The sequence below is a fragment of the Chlorocebus sabaeus genome, chromosome 23 (assembly GCF_047675955.1).
Source record: "Chlorocebus sabaeus isolate Y175 chromosome 23, mChlSab1.0.hap1, whole genome shotgun sequence".
Classification (NCBI taxonomy): Eukaryota; Metazoa; Chordata; class Mammalia; order Primates; family Cercopithecidae; genus Chlorocebus; species Chlorocebus sabaeus.
Window position 1 is genome coordinate 14,672,066 of NC_132926.1, and position 17,960 is coordinate 14,690,025.

Consider the following 17,960-nt stretch of genomic DNA (forward strand, 5'->3'; position numbering starts at 1 on the left):
TTTCATGCCTAACCCCACCATTGCCAGTTGACAACCAGAGCACTGCAGACTGGAGCACCTGCTTAAATCACACAGGGTTGCACATGGGCAAAAGAAATAGACAAAAACAATGAGAGGAAGGGAGGGAAGCATCCCTCTGGAATACGATTGGCCATCACAAATGTTATGTGTTCTTTTTGATCCTTAATGTAGTTTAGTCTGCATGATAAAGAAGCTTTGATGCTTTATGCAGTTGAAAAGCAGAAGATTAGACCTAAGTTCTCCCACACCTAAGAGTGAAATAAAGGTTTTTGGGGATGTGCAGAGGGGGATCTTTTGTCCTCCGAAAGAGCCAGGTATATTCTTAACTCACTTGTAGAAAACCTTACAGCTGTGTATCCATGCACGTGCATGTGTGTGTTTATATGCACGTATGCATGAGAGAGAGAGGAGAGAGAAAGAGACTAAAAATTAGTCACTTTGATTTTCTTCCAAAGAGTCATCTGAGAATCAAGAACTATGTGTTTCTCAGGCTAGCCCCAAGTTAGGCAGTGCTTCTGCATCTGCTTAATTCTTTCTAGCTGGGGCGCTGGTTCTGATGGCACTTGTAGCTCACTGGTTGAAGCTTATCGATGATTCAAAGTTGAGAAAACTTTTTCAGTCAGCGATATTGCTGGATGTGGCCCTTCTGGCACTATCTCTGTGCTTCCATCTCTGGCTCAGCAGATACACGATAATTGCTGAATGTGTCTATGGGAGGAGGAATGGCAAGGCCACAAGAGCTCTGTACAGCTTCTCAGAAGCTTGGGGAGTGAAGTGAGAAATTCCAGTTTCCTTGGAAGGTCTGGGGATGAATTCTGTGACTTCTCATTAGGCCTATGGTCCTCACTCCATGGTCTGCAGAGCCATTTGTGGGTCTGTGTAGGTGCTACTTGATGGTTTTCATTTTATGCTTTCAACTTAATAATTTAAAACTAAAACAATGATCAGTTAGAAAGCAAAACTTCCCTTTTGATATTTTCCCTTTTGATATTTGAGATTTTGATAGAATATGATTTTAGGATTTTTTTTTTTTTTTCTAATAGCAGTCCGTATTTCTCAATGTGGAGAAATATAATATTGGGTCTTTTTTGGAGGTTGAAGAATTTCTTGGAGTGGCTTCTTCAGGACACTTGTTTCCTCATTTATTCTGCCTACCATGTATCAGACAGCATTCTGGGTTCATGGGGTAGATCAGTGAACAACACAACCAAGTTTCCTGCTCTGGTCGAGCTTATATGTTAATGCGTAGAGGCAAACAGAAAATCACATAATCAGTAACTACACAGCATGTTAGAAACTCAAATGTGCCACGGAAAAACAAAAGTAGAAGTAAAAAATTAAGCAGGGGAGAGGAAACTGGCAGTGAAGATGGTGGATGAGAAAGAGGATGATCTTCCTTTTTAAACAGCTTGCTCAGAGTAGGATTCATTTTCACAAAAGACAGAAGAGGAAAAGCAGCAACTTTAGATAGGAAAAGGCATTCACTCACTATCTTAGTCACCCATAGACCTGGACATTTGTGCCACAGAGACATTTAGTGGGTCATTGTTGGGCAAGGACATGGACATTGCAGCAGGACATGAACAGAACAGTAAGGCCGGGTGCGGTGGCTCACCCCTGTAATCCCAGCACTTTGGGAGGCCAAGGTGGTAGGATCACCTGAGGTCAGGAGTTCAAGACCAGCCTGACTAACATGGTGAAACCCTGTCTCTACTAAAAATACAAAAATTAGCCAGGCATAGTGGCAGGCACCTATAATCCCTGCTACTCAGGAGACTGAGGCAGGAGAATTACTTAAATCTGGGAGGCAGAGGTTGCAGTGAGCTGAGATCATGCCATTGTACTCTAGCCTGGGCGACAGAGTGAGACTCTGTCTCAAAAAACAAACAAATAACAACAACAACAACAACAACAAAAAACACCCAACAACAACGATAAGAAGGCAGCTGCCTGTGGAACCTGTTGTTGACACTTACCTATTTAGAAGTCTGCCTAAATCACTGGCTGTCCACTCTAGGGACAATTACCAACGATCAGAATCAGGCCAATAATAAAAATTCTAATAAAGGCAAAAGAGAAAACAAGGAGAAAGGGAACAAATGGGAGAAGCCTCGGTTGCCTGCAATTGGATGTTAGGGCCTAAGTCTAACTCACAGAGGCCACAGAGCACCAAGCACTTCCTCCTATGTCCAATGCCTTCCAACTGTGTATTAAATTCTTTCCTTGCCTGACATAAAGTAATAACAGAGAGTTGTCACCATCAGGAACAACGAAAGACAGGATGACTTAATTTCTCTTTCTTTCAGAGGCATGTCACAGTGCCCTATTTAATGATAGGAGAGAAGAAACTTGTTCTAGGTAAGAGAAGTCACAATTTATTGCACCCTTAGGGAGACCAGGAGCTAAGCCATTGAGGATAAAATGCGCCATGCGGAGTTTTAATCAGTGAAGAGCTGGGCATAGCATTCTACCTGAATAAGTCAGTTCACAAATTTAGCTCTCTCTCCAAATACCCATAGTGACTACCCAGAGATGTAGAGCTTGAGTATAGCCGCTGCTTTAGTAAACTCAAGTAAGATCATGCTCAAGTATAGTCAATTTCACATTTCTGAATATTCATCAAATATGCAAAAGAAAGAATCAATACCTGAAAAACAGAATCTATGCTTTTTTTAAAAAATCACACTTTATTTCACACTTTGAAGCTAAAGAAATACTGTCTCCAGGTGGGGTTTGTCAGCACTTTTGTAAACTAACTGTTGCATCATTATTTTTGTAGGAACATCCAGGCTCATGGCTGTATCTCTCAACAATAGATTGATGGGGCAACAGCTTCCATGGCCTCCTCCCAGGTCAACCAGCCAGGAACTGGACACCTACCCTGCTGGAAGGGGGCTGATTCACAGCCCTCCCAGGTGGATTAGAGCTTCCCGGCACATCCGGGCTTGTCCATCATGATGTTGTCTACATTCCTTTCCCATCTCTCCTCACATCCCTGTGATGACTCATACATACCCCCACTTACCTGCACCTCCCCACTTCCCCTGTAACTCTTCAGTCATCCTGGGAACTGATGACTTTATCCTCATGAAACTTTATGACAGCGTGCAAGGCTTGAGAAAATCTGAAAATTTTTCCACTTACAAAATCAGAGTCCTAATAAATGTTTCCATGTACAGAATGTGAATCCTAACAAACAGCAAACACTCATAAAAGCTAACATTTATGGAGCACTTACCATGTGCTAAGCACTTATGAACATTTAACACCCTTATATGTGCTAAATTCTTTGAAGGAACTGATATGATTTAATCTCCACAATAGCTTTATTGTTATGAAAGAGGACACTGAGACACAGGGAAGTTAAGCAACTTGCTAGTTAAGTAATCTAGTGTCAGAACAGGGATTTGAACCCAAGTAATCTAGTATGTGTCAGAACTGGAATTTGAACCCTAAGCAACCTGCTAGTTAAATAATCTAGCATGTGTCAGAAATGGGATTTGAACCCAAGATGTTGAGTCTATGTTTTTAACCACTGCATGCTACTGTTATCTACTATCAAAATTATTGTGTGTTTATGAAACGATTATATATTTATTCAAAGTATCAAGGTATCCATAGTAAAAGCAGTATGGTGGAAAAGCAAATAGAGTAGGGTTAAGGAGACGGAGAACTAACTGGCCTGTAGTTTTAGCCTTAGCTGTTTCTGTATCAATCAAGGTTCTAGCATGAAAGCAGATGACACCCAAACTTGGCAATATGAGAGAGTTTAATAAAGGGGCTATTTAAACAGTTGTGGTCAAGGTTTCTGGAAACCAGAAGTTGTAGCAGTGTATACGGCTCAAGAAAATCAGCGAATTTTTCCACGTACAGAACCAGAGTCCTAATAAATGTTTCCATGTACAGAATGTGAGTCCTAACAACTAGCAAATGCTTATAAAAGCTAACATGCAATGATCTGGGGCTAAAAAAAAGTGGAAGTGATTAGAGGAATCCAGAAAGAGAAGACTGTATGGAGAGGGCTACCTGGGAATGTCTGTCTCAGATACAGAGAAACAGCCAGCTATAGTACAGTGACAAGGAGGAAGCTGGTAGGAAGTGCCCCTGCCTCTATCTCTTCCAACTTCTATCTTCTGATCTTCGATCTCTTCCTGTTGAGCCAATCCAGCCATCAGCTAGAGGATAGAGCACCCACAGATCCAGTCTATAGGGTCGGCTTCCAGGGCAGAGAGCAAGATATTGATGGATTGAAAGAATGTGAAGGACAAACAGAAAATATGCAGCACAGTCACCATCATAGTAAACTGGGACAAATCTCAGCCTCCCTGGGAATTGATTTCTTGGTCATCATAATGAGACTATAAGGACCACATACAATTTAGACTGCCTTCCAACTCTGACATTGTGAGGTTTAATGAACCCATCCTCCATCAATTTCCTAAGAGATTTTCAGGATTACTTTAAAAAGGAGAGTATAAAAGACAACCCCACAGTGCAAACTCTGGTAGTATTCTACATCACTTTGCACTTGTGTGCTGACAGATGCATGAAGGCAGACTGTGGTTGAGGTGGAAGAGCATTTGTCCTGCTACAGGGTAACCAGGGCATACTTGAATGCTCTAAGAAAAAGACTTCAGAATATTAAAATTGTTCCAACAAAGAAATTCTTGTAATGTGAAATCCCTTGCTCTCTTTCTGAAGCAAAAGAAAGGGTATATGAGATTAGAGAAATGCAAATCAAAACCACAATGAGATACCATCTCACGCCAGTTAGAATGGCGATCCTTAAAAAGTCAGGAAACAACAGATACTGGAAAGGATGTGGAGAAATAAGAACGCTTTTACACTGTTGGTGGGAGTGTAAATTCGTTCAACCATTGTGGAAGACAGTGTGGCAATTCCTCAAGTATCTAGAACCAGAAATACCATTTGACCCAGCCATCCCATTACTGGGTATATACCCAAACGATTGTAAATCATTCTGCTATAAAGACACATGCACGTGTATGTTTATTGCAGCACTATTCACAATAGCAAAGACTTGGAACCAACCCAAATGCCCATCAATGACAGACTGGATAAAGAAAATTTGGCACATATACACCATGGAATATTATGCAGTCATAAAAAGAGAATGAGTTCATGTCCTTTGCAGGGACATGGATGAAGCTGGAAACCATCATTCTCAGCAAACTAACACAGGAACAGAAAACCAAACACTGCATGTTCTTACTTATAAGTGGGAGTTGAACAATGAGAACATGCGGACACAGGGAGGGGAACATCACACAGTGGGGCCTGCTTGGGGGTGGGAGGCAAGGGGAGGGAGAGCATTAGGGGAAATACCTAATGTAGATAATGAGCTGATGGGTGCAGCAAACCACCATGGCATATGGATACCTATGTAACAAACCTGCATGTTCTGCACATGCACCCCAGAGCTTAAAGTATAATTTAAAAAATATAAAAAAACATAAAAATATAAAAATAAAATAAAATAAAATAAAAAAGTATAACAAAAAAATAAAAAAGAAAGTGTATATAAGAAAGTACTGCCAAAGCATATTTGGAAAACCCAAATAGAGATGTCTCACATGATTTCATGGGGGTCTATGTCAGGGCAGTTTAAAACCCACCTTGTGTTCTCCCAAAGAACCAGTGGCCAAGTGCAACTGGTCACTGAATGCAGTTGCTTGGTGGTATGGCTTTGGTTGGAGGAAAGCCAGGGGTGGGAGTGGGAGGGGTGACCTTGTCTCCCTGGATCATATGGGGCTTATCTAAATTGTCCTACAATGTATTCCTAGGTGCTTGGTGAGCTGCTGCTCCTAGTTCTCAAGGTTTCTCGTTGGCAGATTCTTGAGAGAATACTATGCTTGTTGAAATAGAAGACACAGAGTCTCCACGAGGGCATGTGTCCTCCCTAGCTTCTGGGGATACATGTCCTTGTTCATCTGAGATAATTGAAGTGTGGGGTTTCAAAGGATGAGGGGATTTCCTCCTGGAGCTTCATATCTCTTCTACACAGATCGAGGTAAATGAAATTACACCAGTGTAGAACCATCACTTTGTTTTCTCCAGACTCATGAGAGGTATTATTAGCTCTATCAGATCTACTGATGATTTTCTCCTTAAATGAGGGGGAACCGATAGCATCTCAGGAACCCGTGTTCCTAAGCCAAGGGAGCAACAGAAGGGTGTGTATGAGCTTGTGTTGTGGGGTTGAGCTGTAGAAAAGAGAGGTGGGGTGTGCTGCAATTAAACTCATTCTGCATCATAACTGTGCCTGGTGTGGCTTAAGGAAGCAAAATGGAAGTGGGATATAGATATAGATATAGATATAGATATAGATATAGATAGATATATAGATATATAAAATACAACATGGAAACAGCAACTCATGTCTGTTTGATTGTGCCTATACTACCCACAGTTCATATACATAAGAAAACAAAGCTTGAGACTTGAAATGGGTTGAAATACCAACATGTCCAGTTCTAATGGTGTGGCCCTGGATGAGTCTTTTGCCTTGAGTTTCCTTGTTTAAAAAATGGAGCTAATTACAATTGGAATGAATACCTACCCCACAAGGCTGATGTCATAATAAAATGAGAGCAACTCAGTAATACAGTGAAGATACTCTGTAAAACATACATTGCCCTAGAATGTGAGAGGTTATTACCACTCCATTTATATTGACGAGACAGCAGCACGCCCTTTGAAGGCAAATGGTACACCTGAAGATTTGTCAACAAACCCAGCCACCTGCAGCAGAAGACACCAGGAGTTTCACAAAAATCTGTTCAGCATACTAAATATCACATAGAAGCAGCAAGACTAATCCACGTTTTGAAGAAAATTCAGCTAATAGAATGGATCATTTCCCCTATCTTCCTTTTGCCTATTTTAAAAATGTCTTAACACCAAGCTACAATAAAGGGTAAAGCCAATCCCACGTTTTCATTAGTACACAGAGAGCTACCGCAAATAGGTCTCTGGAGGGTGAAAAAAATGTGACAGATGCAGACAGAGTCACTTGAAAGAGTATTTCAGCAGTAGACACAGGATGCTTGACTTAACAGATGTTTACAGTTAATAAATTCCATTTTATATTTATATCTATTTTCACAGAATTTTTTTTCTGGTGAAATACCTGGCAGATATCATGAAGGCAGCAGAAAAAATTCAGATCAACAACCTGATAGGAATCAGAAATTAGACTAAGTGAGAAGAATTCACAACTACTGTAAGACAGCTGCGGTGCAAAATCAAATAGTTTCACCATCTAGTCTCTCATCTCTCCCTTGGTACCCACTGAAGGGTTAAAGTAAATACTCCAACTACTCTGCCAGTGAGGACAGGTCCTTGCAAAGCCCCATCTGCATGCACATCCATTATCCTTACCCAGAGACTCCATCACAACCTTCCCATGGAGAAAACTCACAGACTGAGGTGAGGTACTGCCGGGTCTCCATAAGAGACGATCTGGCTTGCATTCAATGATGCCAGCAACGCTAATGATCAGGAGAGGTGGGCTCACCATCAGCGTAAGCTGAGAATGGACTGCTCTTCCTTTTGTGTTTCCCTCTAACTACAGAAAATCACCAGCAGTCCCAGTCTGACACAGCTGAGGCCTTCTCCAGCTGGGAAGGAAAAACATAATAGGCAATATCTGCTCTCCCTCTCCTCCCTTTCTGCTCCCTTCCCTGTAGACTGCCTCAGCATGAGGTTCCTGAGGAATTAGTTGGGGAGGACGCCTCCCCCGCTGACAGCCAAATGCCAACCGCAAGTCCTGCCCATGTAATGTGTCTGACATTTCTGCATCTTTCTGGGTTAACATTGTTTGACACAGACTTTTTTTTTTTTTAAATATCTCTTTAAAAGGTTTGTTCATGTGCATGTGTGTACGGGTGTGTGCAGGAATGCACAATTTCTGTTGTTTTCTGGCATCATTGTGTATACTTAATTTTTTTAAAAAAATTATTCTCTTAGTTGCTGACACATCTCTGCTTTGGCATTTCCATTTAGGCAGAAGTAATTGGTTTCAGAAGGCTGAAAACCCTTATTTGAAACCATGTGCGCATTCCTGTTGACGGATGCCATAGAATGTTCAAATATCATCTTCCCTCAAGTAAAACAAGCGTTAAAATCCAGAAGGACGAGATGTGATTGACAGCACAGCATAGTTACATTTTAACTACCTGTTGTGAAATTATTTTAAAGTACCTGTATGTGAAATAGGGTCAGTTCTCCTTCCTGGTCGGTTACCTTGAGATAGATCTGATCAAGTTTGAAAGGGATTATTTCTCCTTCCTGTACTGGAAAGCACTTTACCTTTTTTTATTGTGTTTCCTAACGTGCAAAGGGCCAATAAAGCAGAGATCTCTCTCCGACACTCATGCAAGGTGCAGTCTCTGATAGGGAAGAACAGAAACAGCTATCCATCATGTCTGGAAGGAAAGTATAGTTGCAGTCTGCATACCCCAAAAGTAGGGCTTTTGGATATTTTTGTAATTTTCTTTCGTGTAAGGGAATGTCATAGTGTAGCTGCTGAAGTGGATATTATCAATATGGCAGACAAAGTAAATTCCACCAGGAAACAATGTATCCCAACTCCAGATACTGTGAGGAAGGAAACAGGATGGCTATGCATGGTTACAGCAGAATGACAGACGGAGCATAACGGCTCATTACCAAAGACTGGCATACCTGCAGGAAGGCACCTCTGCCTGCGTTAGGTACTACCACAGAATCTGTTATGCACCATGAAATACACCACTATCAGTGAGCTCTTCGAAGATCATTCTGGAAACCCAGGGGCAGAAATACTATCCACCTACATGATGGACACCTGGAGGCAACATGGCAGCATGTTTAAGCCTCCCAAATTGACGACAGGACAGGCATGAGTTCGAATCCCAGCTTTGTCACCTACTAACTGTGTGATTTTAGGCAAGTGGCTTACCCACACTGTGCCTCAGTTTCTTCACCTGTAATATGGGGGAAATAATAACAGAAGCAACATCAACAGGTTATCATGAAGACTGCATTAATACATGTAAAAACACAACTCATTGCTTTTCACAATCAATATTATCAACATCCAGTCCCTTCCTAATTACTCTTTGCACAAGGGAAATTAGATCCCATCCTATTCTTGGCTACATATTGTTGTCAGAAATTTCTTCTCCACACTGAGCCCAAATTAAGCTCCCGGCAATTTCAATCGATTTACCCCACGTCTATTAGGAAATACAGAGCCAGGGTAGTCTCATTTCTTTTCCTCTGACAGTTCTCCACAATATTTGAGACAGCTGTAATATATCCCTAAATCTCCTTCAGACCAACCCTTCCCAGTTTTTAGCAACTTTTCTGTACATAGCAATTTTCCTGGGTTTTTCTTCATCCTTATCATTTTTCTTTGGATGCATTCAGATTTGTCAATATCCTTAAATTGCATAATCTCAAATGAAACATAAGTTTCTGGGTGTAGTCTAAGAATGCAAACTCCTAAGAAACTATTATCTTTCTAAGTCCAGATATGCCATTTCTTTAATTGTAGAAACCACAGGGTACAGTCAAAATTCTCATTCAAATAGCCAAACATCCCCTTGGCTCAAAAATGTGTTTCTAGATACTTAGAGGAATTAAGGAGTTCTCTCTACTTTTCTGGCATTGGTATGAAGGACATAGTCAAGTACTCTCTTGCGTATAGACCCATATACTAAATCCTTGCAATACTAGGCTAAACTTGTAAAATCAGTTCACAGCTCTCCTGGATGGAAATCTGTATCTGAAACTAAATTTGCAAAACATCTGAGTGATCAGTCAGCCTAACCACCTTATTTTTCCAAAGAAACTCAGAGAGCTTAGGTGACTTAGCCATGCTCACACATAGGTGGAGCTGAGAGTTCAGCCAATATGAATGAAATCGTGGGCTAAAATATTCCCAATGACTCCCAACATGACCAGCTGAACATTTCTCTTGCTCATGGTTTCAGTACAACCTAGCCTACTTCTTTTCAGCAGAGATTCACCAGTAAAGCTTAGTAGGTTTTCCATCAAAGCAAACTAGTGCACTTTGTTGGCTGTGTGGTCTCACTGAAATACAGCCCTATGTAGGAGTGGTCAGTGGTAGATGATAAGTAGGGTGCTCACACAGGTGTTTCAAGAAGGGGTCCCAATAGGCCAGGTGCGGCGGCCTACACAAGTAATCCCAGAACTTTGGAAGGCCAAGGTGGGTGGATCACCTGAGGTCAGGAGTTCGATACCAGCATGGTCAACATGGCGAAACCCCATCTCTACTTAAAATACAAAAAAAAAATTAGCTGGGCATGGTGGTGGGCGCCTGTAATCCCAGCTACTCAGGAGACTGAGGCAGGAGACTTGCTTGAACCCAGGAGGTGGAGGTTGCAGTGAGCTGAGATTGCACCACCGTACTCCAGCCTGGGTGACAGAGTGAGACTCTGTCTCGAAAAAAAAGAAGGAAAGAAGAGGCCCTAGGAACTGCAGGAGAACTTTGTGTAAGTCCTTCTAAAAGCAATTCATTCTGAATTTCTTAGGATGAAAGCATCGTACCCATATTTATTTGCACAGTCATGCACGCATGCGTGTGTATTATTTTCACAGAAACCATGCATCCTCAGGAAAAGAGACTTGTCTCTAAACTCTTCCTGGCTTTATGGACTGACAGATGACCTGGAAGATATATAGAAGAATTCAGTTACTCCAGTCTAAAAGGAAATTATATATATAACTATAAAACCTGCTTTCTCCTTGCCTGACAAAGATAATGTGAACTGGAATAGAAAATGTATGTGTATGTGAAGCTTAAAAAAAACAAAACAGTGGGAAAGCTACTTTTAAAGCAATTTCTTAATCTGGAAACAGTTGTACCTAAAAATCTAAATAAAAACAAGCCAAAAACAAAACAAAACAAGCCTCAGGCCACTACATTCCTTGGATCCTGTTTGCCATGTAGAAGCTATTTCCTTGATTTTCTCTGCAAAAAATGACCTCTCTCTTTCTCACTTTATCTTGCTTAATTCTCATGGCACTATCACATGCGACACTGTAATAATTCTGTGTACACATGTCCACTCCCTTACTAGATTGTAAACTCCCAAAAGACAAGGATAAATTATCATGCTGTCCTCTGCCATCACGCCGTCTTGCAGTGTGACAACCTCCTATCGGTCCTCTCAATATCACTCTTACTGTCTTTCTAATCCTTTATTCACATAGCAGGCAAGATGATCTTTTAAAAACAAATCTGGTCATTACACTTCCTTCTTAAACATCTGTCACAGGCTTCCTGTTTTGTTAAGGTAGAGTACCTAGGGTTCTTACCTCTTTAGGGTGATCCATGAAACCTTGTAAGGTCTGGTCCTTGCCCAGTTCCTACCATCTATTTCCCTCCTCTCCCCGGCTTCCTCTCTCCATCCTGACAACTCTGTCCTTTCAGCTCCTGGAACACATTGTTTTTCCTCCCAGTTCACATACACTCTTCTCCTTCCCTGTGGCTACCTTCTACTAATCAGTTTACTTCTTTAGGGAAGCCTTTCCTTATATCATATGCAAGTCAAGTCCTCCCGATGTTACAAGCTGTGGTCCTATTCTATAAATTTTCTTCAAGACCTTCCCAAAGCACATTTCCTGATACACAGGTGGAATATGATATAACGGCACCAGAAAAATGTTAAGCCCTAGGTTTTCAGAAACCTTCTGAACAGCCATGTTATGCTATAAAATAATAGTCCTGACATACTTCTGGAGGTTGGGGGACAAACCACTGTAATGCTGAATCAGCTACCCACATCATTTTTATTAAAAAAAGAAGACCCCAGGCTGGAATGTGTACATCAATGGCAGACTGGTTTCTTTGGTTAATGAGTTTAATATTCAAATAGGCTCCCAGAGGTCTAGAGTGAGGATCATAGTGTAGGTGTACAACTATCGTGTGTTCTAGGAGCCCCTTGGCCGTCCTTGTTAACTGCCTCTATGGTATACTAATCACCTCAGCAGAAAATGCCAGGTCACCACCGATGCACCCCATCTGGACTCATCCTCTTCATCACTTGGCTAACAACTCCAGAAAATGCTCAGGTCAAAAGAAGGGGGCCAAGATAGAATGATGAGGACAATACTTTTGTCAAGAATGTCTCAGGACATCAAGAGTCAAGGAGAAACATGCAAACTCTGAGAGTCAGACTCCCTAACCTGTCAACGCCCAGGGAACACCTGCTGCTCTCTCTGTAACAGGCCTATATGGACAGCAGCTGCAACCCATAACAGTGTAGGGCAAGGGAAGGGTGATGGAGAAATTCTATTCATTGAACTCTACTCTGTGCCAGCTCCTCTGCTATGGGCTTTACACGCAGTTTATCATTTAATCCAAAGTGTCATTTGGCTCATTCTTTCCCTCTTCAGAATCCTCGAGGTAGGCAATTAACATTCCCCCCAGATAATGAACCATTCTGCAGTTACCCCGGTATGCCTTCTCACCTGAAAAAATCATCTCCATTGCTTTTGACAAAGTCTAATACACCTGGTCAAAGCAAGGGGAGATGATGATGGTGAAAACGATTTTATCAGAATAGGCAAAGTAGCCAGAGATCAAGTCAGTTCCAGATCCCAAGTTTCTCTCCAATTCTCCTCCCTCAGAAAAAGGGGGATCTCTTTATTGATAAACTACACGTGGTTTAAAAGATTTAGGATGAAAAGCAAAGACACTCATTTAAAAATATAGGTTTCAAATGCCACTACACAGTCACTGACTGATTTAACCTTGCCTCCCCTTCTCTCATGCTGATCTCAAAGATGTGGGTCCCAGGAATCAGTCTTGAATGTGCAAAACTACTCAGCCCATTTTAAATATTGCTATCTTTCCTTTGAATATTTTTTCTTTTTCTTTTTTTTCTTTTCTTTTTTTTTAGAGGGAGTTTCGCTCTTTCACCCAGGCTGAAGTGCAGTGGCATGATCTCAGCTCACTGCAACCTCTGCCTTCTGGTTTCAAGCAATTCTCCTGCCTCAGCCTCCTGAGTAGCTGGGATTACAGGTGCCCACCACACTGGGCTGATTTTTGTATTTTTAGTAGAGCGGGGTTTCACCGAGTTGGTCAGGTTGGTCTTGAACTCCTGACCTCATGATCTGCCCATCTCAGCCTCCCAAAGTGCTGGGATTACAGGCATGAGCCACCACACTCAGCTTCCTTGAATTTTTATTCCCTTATGTTCATCTTATTGTGGATATATGAACATCTTTTTTTTTTTTTTTCTTAATTACTAAAGTGTCAGTCTTTGAAAGGCAGGAATCATGTCTTATTTATCTCTCTGTTCATATCAGTTCTTAGTATAATGCCTTGTATAATCTTTGTTCCAAATAACACTTTTTTAATGTTTTACCTTTTCCTTGGTTTCTCCACTATTATAGTAAAAGTGATGGTTATTCCAAGAAACAGATAATGAAATCAGTATTATGTCTAATTTCTTTTGTTTTTTAAATGAGATACAAATGCAAAAATAGGCTGGACATGGTGGCTTACACCTGTAATCCTGGTACTTTGGGAACCTGAGGGGAGAGAATGGCTTGAGATAAAGGGTTTGAGACCAGCCTGGGCAACATAGCAAAACTCCACCAATATGATTGGGCTGTGTCCCCATCCAAATCTCATCTTGAATTGTAATCCCCATCATCTTCCTGTGTTGAGGGAGGGATCTGCTGGGAGGTGATTGAATCATAGGGGTGGTTTCCCTCATGCTTTTCTCATGATAGTGAGTGAGTTCTCATGAGATCTAATGGTTTTATGTGTCTGGCATTTCCCCTACTTGCACTTCTCTCTCCTGCCACCATATAAAACATGCCTGCTCCACCTTCTGTCATGATTGTAAGTTTCCTGAGACCTCCCCAGCCATGTGTAACTGTGAGTCAATTAAACCTCCTTTGTTAATTACCCAGTCTTGGGTAGTATCTTAATAGCAATGTGAAAATGGATGAATATACACACAAAAAAGAGCCAGGAGTTGTGGCATGTGCCTGTAGTCCCATGTAGTTCCAACTCCTAAGGAGGCAGAGGCAGGAGGAATGCTTGAGCCAAGGAGGTGGAGGCTGCAGCCAGCTATGATGACACTACTATGCTCCAGCCTAGGTGATGGAACAAGATCCTGTCTCTCAAAAAAAAACTGTTCTCTAAGAAAACCATCCTTATTTTAATGAAAAACCAGTAGCTTAAACAGATAGAAAGTTTTTGCACATTGACACCTTTAATATGGGTCAATGAAACTTGGTGCAATTATAAAAACTTTTCAACCCATACCACAAAATAATTTGACCAAAATGTAGGGTGGAAGCAATTTTATATGCTTTTCTTACCAAAGAAGAGAAATAAAGAAAAATAGGAGACAGATGGAAAATATTTCTGTTAATGACTATAGGCAATTGAAAGGAAAAAGGGTAACTAATTCTTCGGTAGAAAGTGGTACAGGAAAGTACATTTTCAAAAAGTAAATTTGATAGGATGTGGAGATTATGAAAGGTAAAACTAGACTTTTATCCTAGAGATCTTTCAGGAAAAACGATCACAAAACTAAAGGTTTCTGACAACTGGAAAGTAACAGAAATTAACCAGAGAAGCTTCATAAGGAACTGTGCAAAGAATTGAGAAAATACAGAGAGAAGGACCTGAAATAAAATTCAGTGTGTTACTTAAGGTCATAAAAACAGAGATAAGAACAGGAAGATACACTTATTTATTCAAATAGATGTCAGAACTAAGATTACCTGCTGTGCCCTAATTCATGAAATAATTGGAAAAAAAAAGTCATAGGATGCTGTTGACATTGATGACCAAATTTATGGCAAGTAACAGAAAAAGCAAATGAAGTCCTTCGTCCCTTCAAATGAAAGAAACAGCATTTTTTTCCCTACAAAGAGAAGACATCCCCACATCCCCACGATCAAATGACTCAGAAAAGGCTCGATCAATGTTACCGAAATTTGGCAAAAGTATTCACATTTCAGCTTGAGGTATTACAACCCAGAGGCATATCTTTGAGAAAGTTGTAGGAGAACATAAATAGATTCTTAGAATAGAAATGTCTCTTTCAGCATAGGTTAATGGAAGATACGTTATCACAAACTTGGGCAGGGAAATGGAGAATTGATGTATGAGGTTACCCAGCCTTGATAGAGAAATAGCCAATCTTTATGGAAGATTTGCAGAATATTTTAAGAAGACCCAGAAGGATGGGCTTTCCATTTATAAACATGTCTATTTCTCTTCATCGCTCCTGCCAGCCTCCTACTCTAAGTCACCAGGATATATCACTTGCCCACTGGGAATTCTTCCTCCCCACGTTGGCTTGAAAGGTTCTTTATTTTTGTTTGGCTCTGGGTTTTTTGTTTTGTTTTAATGCAAAGCTAAATATCAGCTCATCACCTTCTGCTCCTGACACATGTGTAAATGCAAATGTTCCCTTGACATACTCTATTTCTTCATAGTACTTCTCACAATTTTAATAATTAATTTCTTTATTTAATATCCATCTTCTCCATGAAACTGTAAGCTCCAGAAGGGCAGGGAACACCATTTAGCTCTCTGCTAACATGTGCACTGTGCCAGCAAGTAGGTGTTTAAGAAAGACTTGTAAGATGTATAAATGAAACAAAATGTCTAAAAGCTTCCAGGGAGATTTTATGTGTGTGTAGACACACATGCACACACACATACATGCACACACACACATATCTGCAGATTATTCAGGTGCCTTAAATAATGACATTTCCCCAATGTTTCCACCGAATATTTTCTGAGTAGCTCACTAACTGTGTAGAGTTCAGCTCTCTCTCTCTCTCTCTGTCTGTTGGTAATTTAGCTCTACAGTGCCCACATAACTGAAAAAGGAAATAGATAGATGATACACAAGTCGTGAGTGGCTTAAGTCTTGGCACAGATTCTTAAATAATTGAAGCTCTTATTACATGTGCAGTTGGTTCCATGTAATGCAGACATATGTGTGTGAGGCTGGTCGTCCCATTATGCTGACCTCAAGGAGCCATGGCTGTTTGTCATTCGTCTTTTGTTTCCTCACTGTACCCACCTTGGTTCTAGGCATAAAGCAGATAATTGATACATTTACACTGATCTATGTATCCATGTCAAAATTGGGTTTGAAGTGACCATTGAGGCTGCTGTAATTTCGAAGAGAATATTTGTACATGAAGTCCTAGGGTGGATTTGCAAACCTCCAATCCATTTAAGGTGGCCACACTAGGGATTTCTGATATGGCTGGAGGGTGAGCCATTGGGTTTCGTGTGCAAGCTTCGTGGAAATGCCTGCTTTTTTGTTAGGGAGTAATAGAGGCTGCTTGGCATAGTTCGAAGAGTATGGGGTTGAATTTTGGCTCCAGAAACATTGTTTCAAGTGAGTTGCTTCTTTATAAGCTTTGGTTTCTTGGTTAAAATTCCTATCTCAGTAGTTTTTGCAAAGGCTGGAAACAATATGTTTAAAGTGATTAGTATAGTCAGGGGCACAGGAGCATGTAAGAAGTAGCATTTAAGAAGCTTATTAGAGCATATATCCATAGAAGGAAATGCACGTGAATGTCCATGGCATCATAAGAGCCCCAAATTGGAAACAATCCAAATGTCCATCAACTGGTGGATAAAGAAAATGTGGCAAACCTTTATCAGCAGAATATTATTCAGCAATAAAAAGAGTGAACTACTGACACATGCTATGCATAGATGAACCTACAAACTACCATGTAATACATTATATAAGCCTATTGATAAGCAATGCCCAGAAACGTCACTTTTATAGAGATAAGAAAACCAGATCAGTATTGGCTAGGACTAGGGGTAGAGTAGATTAACAGCAAATGGCCAGTAGGGAATTTTTGGATGACGAAAATATTCTAAAAGTGTGGAGGCTGTTGTTGGTTGTTCAACTCCATAAATTTCCGAAAAATTGTAGAAAGCTAAAAATAGCTTCCAATGAGTGGATTTTATGGTATGCGAATTATACCTCAAAAAGCTACTTTTGTTTTAAATTTGTGAGAATACCAAGGGGAACTTCGGCAGTAAGAAATGTCCCTACATTTCATATTGAGAACAGTGTCTCAAGGCTTATGATGGAGCTCTGCACGACAGCCAGCATGGAGACACCGGCTTCTCTGGGCAGAGATGGCAGAGCCAACATTCTCTGAGGCTCTCGGGAAATACATTGCTCCCTTCACAGAGCTTGCAACAAGCCAGAATTATAGAGGATGGCTGGAACAGTCAATGCCCACAGAAATGCAGACCGGGACAACATTGCCTCCATCAGGGGGAGCCACCTGGAAGAAATGTTGGTACTTCACATTCCTGTGTTTTAGCCCCACTTTCCAATTCCATCTCATTGTAACGATTAACTAACAGTCAATCCGCAATTTGAGAAGAATTCGTATGACGTGCTGTTCTGACTAGCATCTATATAGGGGCTGTTGGTTGCTGCCTGTCTAGAAAGTTTATTCAAAGAGAGACAGGTGATGTTGACACTTGGTGCTCAGTGTCATACGGAGACAAAAAGGTACCTGGAAGACCATGAGTCAGTCACAAACATATAAGTTCCCATAAAAGGGGACTAATTGACATATTAAAATCTATAGGTCCTAGGAGGATACTAAACCCATCACTTTTTTTTTTGTTAGAGACAGAGAGAGAGAAGAAAGAAGGAAAGAAAGAAAGAAAGAAAGAAAGAAAGAAAGAAAGGAAGGAAGGAAGGAAGGAAGGAAGGAAGGAAGGAAGGAAGGAAGGAAGGAAGGAAGGAAGGAAGAGTGCCCACAATACATCAATTAAAACCTTCCATTTCCCCGAAGCTGTCAGTGCAGAGTGGCTGCCAGAAGTCCCCCTTCTCTGAGGGTGCCTTGAAAATGAGCACCTGGGGCAGCCAGAGCTATTAATA

The 17,960-nt window shown here is 40.9% G+C and overlaps 1 protein-coding gene across 11 annotated transcripts in view; it reads right to left on the bottom strand.

Moving 5' to 3' along the window:
- The window catches only part of TENM2 (teneurin transmembrane protein 2), a 702,758-nt gene that overhangs the window by 511,288 nt on the left and 173,510 nt on the right, over positions 1 to 17,960 (bottom strand). For 8 of the 11 annotated variants that reach the window (XM_073010537.1, XM_008015242.3, XM_073010535.1 and 5 more), the window contains exon 1: positions 7,423 to 7,739. The exons of the other annotated variants lie outside the window; for them this stretch is intronic. In XM_073010537.1, coding sequence (XP_072866638.1) covers positions 7,423 to 7,561 — 139 coding nt within the window. In that variant the 5' untranslated portion in view covers positions 7,562 to 7,739. Of the gene's footprint in view, positions 1 to 7,422; positions 7,740 to 17,960 lie in introns of those variants that run through there. 11 annotated transcript variants of the gene reach the window in all.